At 43.8% G+C, this 10,416-nt stretch overlaps 2 protein-coding genes across 7 annotated transcripts in view; both read right to left on the minus strand.

Annotated features, from left to right (window-relative positions):
- RABGAP1L (RAB GTPase activating protein 1 like) overlaps positions 1-10,416 on the minus strand; it is a 278,077-nt gene that overhangs the window by 157,428 nt on the left and 110,233 nt on the right. Inside the window, exon 1 of one of the 5 annotated variants that reach the window (XM_018555552.1) lies at positions 9,915-9,979. The exons of the other annotated variants lie outside the window; for them this stretch is intronic. The gene's annotated coding sequence lies outside the window, so the exon portion shown is untranslated. Of the gene's footprint in view, positions 1-9,914; positions 9,980-10,416 lie in introns of those variants that run through there. 5 annotated transcript variants of the gene reach the window in all.
- Positions 6,040-10,410, minus strand: GPR52 (G protein-coupled receptor 52). Of its 2 annotated transcripts, none has more exons than XM_018555554.1 (2): positions 10,277-10,410; positions 6,040-8,597 (listed from the first exon to the last, which is right to left on the minus strand). In XM_018555554.1, the coding sequence occupies exon 2, from the start codon at positions 8,206-8,208 to the stop codon at positions 7,117-7,119; it is 1,092 nt and encodes a 363-aa protein (XP_018411056.1). In that variant the 5' UTR covers positions 8,209-8,597; positions 10,277-10,410; the 3' UTR covers positions 6,040-7,116. The 2 variants fall into 2 exon arrangements, with proteins under 2 accessions (XP_018411056.1, XP_018411057.1); XM_018555555.1 differs by lacking the exon at positions 10,277-10,410 and adding an exon at positions 9,915-9,930.

The following is a 10,416-nucleotide window of genomic DNA, read 5'->3' on the forward strand; positions in this document are numbered from 1 at the left end:
TGGTGGCTGCATTAGTTTTCCTCTTTATTTTCACTGGTTGGTCTGGCCAGTGGCACAATTCCCATCTTAGGGTGACTCCATTCTATGGTAGAGCAATGGAGGCACCCCTGGACAGCAGAATTGCCTTCCTGTGGGGAGGGTAGTGTTAGATGCACTAACAGATTTAGATGGACCTGACTTACAAATTAAAGATCAAATTCAGTTAACACTTTTTAAGCAGCTACAGCAACACTTTTGTTTGTTTTCTTTTGGGACAAAGATTTTACATAAATGAATAAAAACTGACCATTGTAAGCCCCCCTGTAAGCATTGAATGGTTTGTCCCAACTCTCTATCTGCCACATTTGCTGGACAGCTTGGTCTGTTGCAGGAAGTAAAGAAAGAAGGGGGGGGAAAAAGAAATCGAATGCAGCCACCACAGGCAGCCGCCGGTACATTTAGGAGAACTGTGGCTGCAGCGGCCTGTGTCCCCGCTGCTCTTTGCGCTTGTGTTGGCTGATGTCCCCGCCTCCTCTTCCGCCAATCCGTCGGCTCCCCCGGTCCGGACGATCATCTGCTCGCCGTCCCGGTACGGCCGCTCCTTCGCTGTCCCGCCCCCCAGGCTCCTCTACATTGCAGGCTGGGAGCTATACCCAGCCTGCTATTGGATATTGTCAAATGCAATAGCCAATAGCAAGCTGGCTATTGTACCCGCCCACTGCTTGCTGTCAATCAGCACGGGAGGACCTGATAGAGAACTTTCTCCATCAGGCCCCTCCTCTGTTGATTGACAGGCAGTGGGCAGATGCAATAGCCAGCTTGCTATTGGCTATTGCATTTTACAATATCCAATAGCAGGCTGGGTATGGCTCCCAGCATTAAAATAATTTAAAAAAATAAAAAAAATTAAATTAAAAAGACAAATAAATGTAAAAAAAAAATTAAACAAATAAAAAATGCAAACAAATAAAAAAAATTAAGTTTATAAAATAAAATTAAAAATAGGAAAAACTTTTTTTGGTGTCATTTTAAATAAAACATTTTATTATATTATAATCTTCTGAACAAGGGGAACAGACAGCAAAACAAACGTGACCCTTCCCTATGCTATCCAAAACTAAATGTTTTTTTGGCTGGAGTTACACTTAAAAAATTTACCTGTTCTGACTTGCATACAAATTCAACTTAAGTGCAAACCTAAAGTCCATAACTTGTATGTAACCCGGGGACATGTTTCACCCGTAGGCTTATTCATAGAGGTCATGGGTGAAACATGTGAGAGGTTGTAGCTGGTTGGGGGTGTGCAGTGCTGGTATTTGCTGCTTTATAAACTTTTATTCACTGTTATACTGGATTTGCTGTGAATTTCAATAAAGTCTGAAGTATTGGAACTCTCTGGATAGTGCGGTCTGTTCGTACACTACTACATTTTTGCTTCTAGGTTTAGATATACTTGAATGTTTCCCTCAGGAATAGTTTTCACTAACTGTTCTGACGTAGAATATCAATCATTAGGATACATGATCCAAAAATGTATTACACGAGTTAAGGAATGAAATAATCGGAGAGCTTTATACAGATCATGGAAATAGGAATCACAATGGCACACTGCTCAGGTTGTTGAAAAACAGCAAGGTGCAAGCTCGAGACACAGGTACATAAATGACACACAGCTCACAGCATTCAGTTCTGGTAATTAGCAAAACAACACAAATGAACATTTGCTTCTGTAATCATAATAACATTAGAAGTCTGATTTGCATTCTCTGGCAAATACACCATTATCATGGTTGCTTTGACAAGTGTCCTACTCTATACCATGACAGTCCCAACGATAGGACCATCACTGAAATGACTAGATCAGGGGTAGCCAAACTCCAGCCCTGCAGCTGCGGTGAAACTATAAATCCCATGATGCATCTCTCTCCGGGAGTCATGTCTGTGGCTGTGAGAATCTTGCTATGCATCATGAGATTTGTACTTCCACCACAGCTGGAGGGACGGAGTTTGGCTACCCCTGGACTAGATAGAGAGCCAAACTTGCAGAGAGTTACCCCCAGTGATAACGTCATCGTATCTCTTTGCAGTAGAGGCACATGAGATCTGCTGTAGTCCATGTTATCTTTATATAAACCCAGAGTTGGTACTTACACTTATTAAAGTGGAATTTTTGCAGAGGCATCTCCACATAAAGCCAGTGTTGGCACTTTCACATAGGAACAACAAATGTCGAGGTATCTTCCTGGGCTTGAAATTATATTGTGCATTTGTATTCTCTTTTCTCTATCTTGCAGATTTTAAATGGATATATGTTTAAAGGAAACTCCGGGCAAAACTGTTCTTAACCCTTGCAGTGCTTACTTATGTCTAGGTGCTAAAAGTTATACTCGTCAGAATTACGGAACTGGACGGCTGTGACAACACTCCCTCCAGCCTGTCTCCTGCTCTGCTGCAGCAATTGTAAGTCCCTCAGCATCCTTACATCCTATAAACCAGGGGTAGCCAAATTCTGGCCCTCCAGCTGTGGTGGAACTACAAATCTCAAGAGGCAGATTCTCACAGACTTGACTCCTGGAGAGATATGCATCATGGGATTTGTAGTTTCATCACAGCTGGAGGGCTGGAGTTTGCCTATCCCTGCTATAGACTGTAAATAGAAGGTGATGACTCGAGGATCCTAAGATCGCTGCAGCAGAGGGGGAGAGAGGCTCCAGGGTCCAGTCTAAGTGCAAGCTGGCTCTGAGGGTTGGATGAGTATATATTTTTTAATTTTAGCACCTAGACAAAAATGAGGTAGCCACTCTGCTAGGGTTAAGAACCGTTTTGCTCGGAATTCTGCTTTTATTTCCCCCCCACTAAATTGATATGAGCCCAGGCAGCAATATAACCAAATGTAAAAAAAAGAATGTGGTAGCTGTGTGAACACTTCACAGACAGTAGGATTTTGTAGATTGACCCCCAAAGCATTAAAAGGGAACTATGGGGTAAGTGTTTTTCCCCATAGTTATCTTAAGGGTCACGGGAGGACATATACTAACCTCCTCCTGTGACCCAAAGCTCGGTATATCATGAGCTACAGCTCGCGTTATACTGAGACCGCCACAGCCGGAACGGACATTACTGTCGAGATCCACCCAGCTGCGTGACTGACAGTGGGCTCTGCCTACTTAGAGGCTGTGCCTGCCCCCTCCCTCTTCCGTTCCTCCAGTCAGCGCTGGAGGATCAGAGCGTGGAGGGGGGGAATCCCTGCAGGGAGATGATCGAGAAGTGAGCGAGCGATGGTATGCGTTTGCTCACTTCCCAATCAATTGAGCCGACGTGTGACAATGAAACTGCTCTAACTATGTGGATGAGTGATTTTCATTTACCACATAGTTCTCCTTTAAGCAAAATTGTAGCATTTCCGGTAGGGCCTAATGGATACCTCCAAAGCCTGTACAGGCAAACTAAATTAGGTGATAAATACAGTCTACCGAGTTTAAAACTTGTTGTCCTGAGCTACAGGAAGTAATTTGTCACAAAAATAGAGTGATACCTTAAAGTGCAACTGTGACCAGGCCAGGGCTGGAAAAACCCAGGAGCCAGGTAGCCAAGTTACAACCAGCTCCTAACGTTTGAGATTTTTTATAGTTGTTGCCAATGGAGCTGGCTCCTAAAAAAAACCCAAAAAGTCCTGCTCCTGAATCCTTCAATACTTTTGTCCACCCCTGGGCCAAGCTATGGACATCTATCAACTATGTATATACTCTTACAGCCCAACACTGCACAGCATTATTATTTATTTGTTCTCATACATTAACAATGTTCTCATACATTAACAATGTCAGTGTGTTAGTACATCAGGAGCTCTCCTAAACCCCACTGAGAGATAAGTACGGCACTCCCAACACCTCGCTGCATCCGAATGGTGTGCATGATTGACACCAGTTCCAGTGTTGTGCTTCCGCCCCCCTCACTCTGCTGCGTCCTTCATGTCATCACTGTGCTGTACTATGTGAATGGCACAGCAAAGTAAAGCTGGCCATGCAATGTCTTGAATTTTGGCTGAGCCTTGCTGACTCACCTGTGTATGGCTAGCTTAAGGATGGCAGAGGCAAAACACCGGAACTGGTGTGAACCGTACATGCAGTTCCGATGCGGCAGGGATCCAAAACTGATGCTCCCCGTTGTGCAAATCAGGAGCTTAGAACTTCAATGTCCAATATTGTGGCCACAGGTTCACTTTAAAGTGAATGTGTACATTGCTGAAATTATCTAAATTGCCCGCAAGCTCAACAAGAAAGCACCTGAAGTACCTGCACATACCTTTCAAGCAGAAGTCCGGGCAAATCAAATCTTAAAGCAGACCTTTACCCATATCTTTAAAATAGCAACAAACAAACCTTTAGAAATGTTTAGTAATGACAATCTACAAACACATACTTCTAGATAATAGCCGGCTTTGTATTCTTTGCATACCCGATTTCTATTTTCTTCCCTAGTCTTCTGGCAGTGGCCATGTTTACTAAGGGCAGGTTACTGGCTCTCCTATTACCTCCTGGATTTCTGGCACAGGTGACTAGACATGTGACTAGGGCATGTGACTATGCACATCATCTCAACAGAGGAAAATGCCTTTCCCTGAGATCTTGTGAGATTACAAATGAGATTTCCCAGCAATGCTCTGCTGATGACAAGGCAATCCCAGTGTGCATTGCTTTGCCAATACTGAAGTCATTTTGCCCTTTCAGAGCAGGAAGTGAATGTTCTGCAAGTGTAAGTATTTCATAATCACAGCATTTTACACCTGACATGTCAATGTTATTATTAATCATCATACATAGAGCGATGCATTGGTAGAATTAGATTTTTGAGTATAAGCCCTCATTCACACTGGAATCGGCCTGCACGTACAGCTCCGTGCAGGGGCCGTACCGAGCAGCTCCCGGGAAGGACAGGTGCTGCGTGTGATTAGTACGCAGCCCCTGTCCTTCTCTATGGGACTACGCGGTCGTACGCCCCCCTACGCTCACTTCAAGTGCAGGTCCGTAGGGGTGTGCGTTTCCTGGCTCGGATGCAGACAGGATCCATCCTGTCAGCATACAAGTACGCTCACCCGCAGGGACGTGCAGGGTGGGTGAGCGTAGGGGGGCGTACGGCCGCATAGTCCCATAGAGAAGGACGGGGGCTGCGTACTAATCACACACAGCACCAGTTCTTCCCGGGAGCTGCTCGGTACGGCCCTGCACGCAGCACGAAGCTGTACGTGCAGGCTGATTCCAGTGTGAATGAGGGCTAAAGGTCTGCTTTAACCCCTGCAGTGGGGTTAGGGGCTCGTTTTGTCTAGGAGCTAAAAAACATTTAAAAAAAGTTATATTAACATGAACCGCTACTCAGTTGGCTCCTACAGCACTCCCTCCAGCCTGTCTCCTTCTCTGCTCCAGCGATGGTATATCCCTTGGCATCCTCACGTTCTATACATTGTGTATAGAATATGATGACTCAGGGACCCCAGACCTGCTAGAGCAGAGGGGCAGCGGGGCTAGAGGGACCAGTCTATGAGCAAGCTGTAGCTCTTTTTGTTTACCTCCCTTGACTTAACCCTTGCAGTGCAGGAATAGTCCCACTGCAAGGGTTTAAGATTTTATTTTCCCGGAGTTCTGCTGTAAAGCATTTCTAGAGCATATGCACAAAAACCTGTTTACGGACATAAACGCCATGACATGTTTATTCTGGATTGAATTAGGCCGCATTAACCAATATAAGTGCTGGAGACTTCATCTGCTTTGCACAGTTTTTTTTTAATAAAAAATGTTATTGTCTGCTATTCAGAGCGTGAGGATAATTACTGTTTTTTTTTTAATAGGTGCTGTTACGACAACAGTCAAAGATCACACACTATTACATATATAGATTACTTTTTATTATTAAATATATACTGTGCACAGTGAAACTGCACATGGAACAGGAAAAGGAAAAAAAAACAAAAAAACCCAGCAGCAAGCTAGATGTTCTAAAGGATGATGACAGAGTAAAACGTATAGCAGAAATATGGTCCACTTAGCAGATTCTATTTTTTCCATGGGTGGTGTGATCACCAATTGTTCTGGAAAGAAAAAAAAAAGGTCACTGCTTCTAATTCTGGAAGGAGCCACTGCCAGCTGCCTCGTCTGACAAAAGGCTCGATAACATGTCTAGGTGGCCAGGAATGCAAAGCCTCTACTTGGAAACCAGAGCCCCATCTCTTATCAATGTAATCAATATATACACAAAGCATACATGACTACAGATGTACATAGGACATGTGTTCAACACCGAATTAAACACCGCAGCATGTTAAAGGAGACAGTGCTTACCAACATCAAGGCTGAGCAACTGATGTTGGACATCCTTGGGCAAACATAAGATACACATCACTTTACAAAATAAAAAATAAAAGTAGCAGCTTTTGTTGGTTGTGTCAAATGTCAAGGGGGTTAAGAGGCTAATATTTGGAGGGCAAAGTATTCAGAGGCACATATATTTTGAAAGAACACCCCCTTTTATATTGCACACGCTTTTCGTAAACTCTCATACGGTTTTGACAGCCACTTAGCTTTGCGCTTAGGTAACACATATTATTAAAGTTACATTTAAAAACTAAATAAATAAAAAAACAGCAATTTGGTCACCTTCGGGCTAAGGAATTGTTTGTAATGATGAGGTTACACGGCAGTACTTTATTTAGTAACACGAGCCTTGCGGTGGGCAGTGATCTTTTTCTTGTCCCCGGCAAGGCAATGAAGACATTATATTTTGCAAGGAATGAGAAAGGAAGTGACCTTTAGTGCGTTATCTGATATTTCGCAGAATATCTGCCTTAATTAGCTAATCTTAACCTATCTGACACTTTCTCTTTGATATTTTGCTCCCCACCCCAGCTGATAGGATGACTCATTTTTGACAGCAGGGCATAGAATCGTGTCCTCTCTGTCTCTCCGCTTCCATCAGAGTTTCTTGGTTCCCATTTCCATTGCAAATCAACAACTCAAACAATGCAGCCAAAATGAGGTGCTGGAATCATTTCATATTTTTGTTTTTTGTAGATGGTTCTGAGAAAGCAGCATCCCCGGGCCTGTGCAGATGCGTTGCTAGCTCATGATTGTCACAACAATCATTTTAAATAGAACATGAGTTAGCACGCTTTCGGTGCTTCGGGTCCCGATCTTTTTTGTCTTTAGAACACATACACGGTGAACAGATTGTTTCAGACAGCCTCCGGAGACCGAGGCGGAAAACACTGTTGGATAAGCTGTAAATGACACAGTTACAGAAACTATTGCTTATGGCCAACCAGGTGGTAAGAAAGGACAGGGTCGGATTTGACAGTGCCCTCCAACTTTCCAACAGAAAATAAATTATGTACGGCAGCCAAAGCATGTAGAAAACGCTGGTTATCCGAAACAGAACCATGGCGTACCGTCGATCTGGGCTATGACCAGGCCCTGCTTCCCCAGTTGATTCAGTTTCATGGCTGGGAAAGCGAGCGCGGCGGTCGCTAATTTCTTTGGTGTGTTGTCGACAGATACGGAAGATGTGAAAGTATGTAAAACATATAACCAGTGCTGCTGGAGCATACAGCAGGCACACAATGAAGCCGGTGAAGTAGGCACTGGTGTGCCAAGCAATGGCACACCACTGAAAGATGTCCCCATGGTAGCCAGGTTTACCCCAGCCGAAGAACGATGGCAGGAAGATCAGACATGAATAAATCCAAATCAGTACAATGCAGAGACGTAGTCTGCATGGGGTTACCAACTGGTTGTAGGACAAAGGCTTAGTAATGGCCAGGTACCGGTCCACACTGATAAAGGCCAAACAAGCCATGGAGACACTTTTCAGAACTGAAATGATGTATCCAAACACTTGACAAGTCAGGGATTCGTGGACTCCTGTAGAGTAGTGTAGCAAAGATAAGGTGGGCACCAAACAACTGACTCCAACCAGTAAGTCTGCATATGCCATGGTCTGGATGAAATAACTAGTGGTATAATGATGCAGCAATGGGGCACAATGAAAGACGAAGATGACAGTCAAGTTACCAGTGATGATCAAAAAGGTTAGCAGCACAATTATTGTGGTTTCGAAGATGCATATGTCCACTGAACTGTAGTGGCCAATACCCAATGGGCAAGGGTGATGCTCGGTTCCGTTCAAAATAAATCCACTGGCGTTGACGGTCCCCCAATCAAATGTTTGTGACTGGTTCATGGTTTAGAATATTGTTCACCTTGGATGGAATCCTGAAGCACAGCAGTAAACACCAGGTGGCAAAAAACAGTCTTGAAACCTGGAAGGAGACCCTCCACGTTCGAGCCTCAAGAATAGTTTCGGAAATCTCTTCCATCAGTGAGATGGTCCACGCAGCTCCTCATGCCCGATTCATAAAACCGGTCCCGGTTTCTGGCTTCTATTCACCTTTGCTTCTCCAGGAAAGGAGGCACAGAAGAAATTACCACGGCACCCAGGAGCAATTTGGGGGAGCTGAACAAAGGGAAGCTTGCTGGCTGTCTCACGATCAGGCTCTGGTAATCCATTCTTAGCAAGCACAAAGCACGGCTGCTAAAGACAGAATCTGTATCCTGTAACATGGGTGGAAACTAAAAATAAAATAAATGACAAAAAAAGAAAAACAGAGAATGGGAAGAAAGAGAAAGAAATGCCTAATGAAAAACATTTCTCTGACTCATGATCTTTTTTAATGCTTAAGGAATAAGGGAGGAGGTAAAGGGTGGCTGGCTATTCTCCTGAGATAGTTTATCTTTAGACTTGAAAATTTAAATAAGAGGGAGGGGAAGTCAAGAGCCATCTTAAAATATCTCAGCATCTTGGGCCCGGGTTAGCAGCAATCACAGACTATTTAACGGATACTTCTAAATTGATGCTCACTAATAGCAGCGCTTCCACAACATCCAGCTGTCTGCGTTCAACCCGATCATGTGCCCTGTATCCAAGACTGTGTGCTGCCTGTGCACTTTAACCTGTTAATGATTTAAAAACCTTCTATCTGGGGGCGACAAGTCATTTGTACTTGGCGTTACCAGCGTGACCTAATTTCCAGCTCAGAAGGATTACCATCATTACCTGGACTATAAAACAAGTATGTTTATAACAACATTCTCAATGTGCTCATTTTTTTTTAGCCAAGCCCAGCCCCAAGTATCTAAGGATCAGGATCTCAAGGCTGCAGCCTCTTCCTATAAGCTGTGCTAGCTAACGGGCTGTTGCTCAACCGCTCGCCTTGAAATGCCACCTTGCACACCAACCTCATGAAGATAAACATTCACTGTTTGTAAATAAACTGCAGATATCCCTCCTCAAAAATACTATGTAGTAAACACTAAATATTTGTATTTGACTTTCCAAAGTATAATTACACCTGTTACTTTTTCAAGACATAGTTGTCAACCTGTGTCCCCGAATTTAAGGTCGATGGAGACTATGTGGCACTGATAATTAGCGCAACGGTGTTAAAGTAGGTCTTAAATATTTTTAATCCTTAAGGATAAACACAGGTCTTAAATCATCATTAAGTCATCATTCAGCCCAAATGAACCTGTTAATTACCAGGCACACATTTGCAATTTAAAAAAAAATGACATTAGTATAGAAAAGGACAATTTGCGGTATTCAATAGCATCCCGTTTTTAAATTTGGACTGCTTACAAATGAAACCTGGTTGCAATGGATTACTGCCTTTTTTTCTCTCTGTATGACATATAAAATGAGACGTGTGTTAGATAGAAAGATACGGTTGACAGCAGATGCAGATTAGATTAGACACACGCTAAGTAACTTGGCACTGTCATTCAGTAAACGACAAAAATAAATACAACAAAAAAAAAAAAAGCTACCCAAGGTCATTTCGCCCTCAGCACTTTGCGAGTGAAAGTTAGCGTGGGGTTTGCTCAGCCTACCTCTTTTGTCCGTGCTTTTGTATAGATTAAAACTGTCAGTGTGCGAGATGTGCCAGGGAGGTGGGTGGCAGCCGCAGCTCGGATACCATCTAAAGGAATGCTTGCTACAGTGACAAAGCCTCGGCGGTTTGGGAAAAAGCATCCCCTCGCTCATCCTTCCTCAAGTTGATCTACCTGGAGGAGTTCGGATGTCTCCCGTCCCCCCTCTCCATCTTGCAAATTAAACCAAAAAAGGACCAGCTGCTCCGTCTACCCCCCTTCCCCAGCCCTCCTTCCATCCCCACAATACAAATTAAAGAGCCGCCGCCGGCTCCGCTGCCTCGTCTTGCTTTATTACAGTTATTAAAGACAATGCTTCTCACCTAGGCTCCCTGCTAGCAGCTGAGCTGTCAGCTCGGTGCTGAAGTCCTGCTTTTGAGATGCTGTTTTGCGCGGAGGCTGTCGCTATTTCTCACATTGTCGTTCTCTCTTTATCGCTCTCTCTCTTTGTATTATTAGTGCT

Source organism: Nanorana parkeri, unplaced genomic scaffold, assembly GCF_000935625.1.
Source record: "Nanorana parkeri isolate BGI_ZX_2015 unplaced genomic scaffold, ASM93562v1 scaffold201, whole genome shotgun sequence".
Taxonomy (NCBI): domain Eukaryota; kingdom Metazoa; phylum Chordata; class Amphibia; order Anura; family Dicroglossidae; genus Nanorana; species Nanorana parkeri.

What these genes read in the sequence shown, in the direction of transcription:
- GPR52 (XM_018555554.1), bottom strand. Translation starts at nt 8,208, where the DNA reads ATGAACCAGTCACAAACATTTGATTGGGGGACCGTCAACGCCAGTGGA.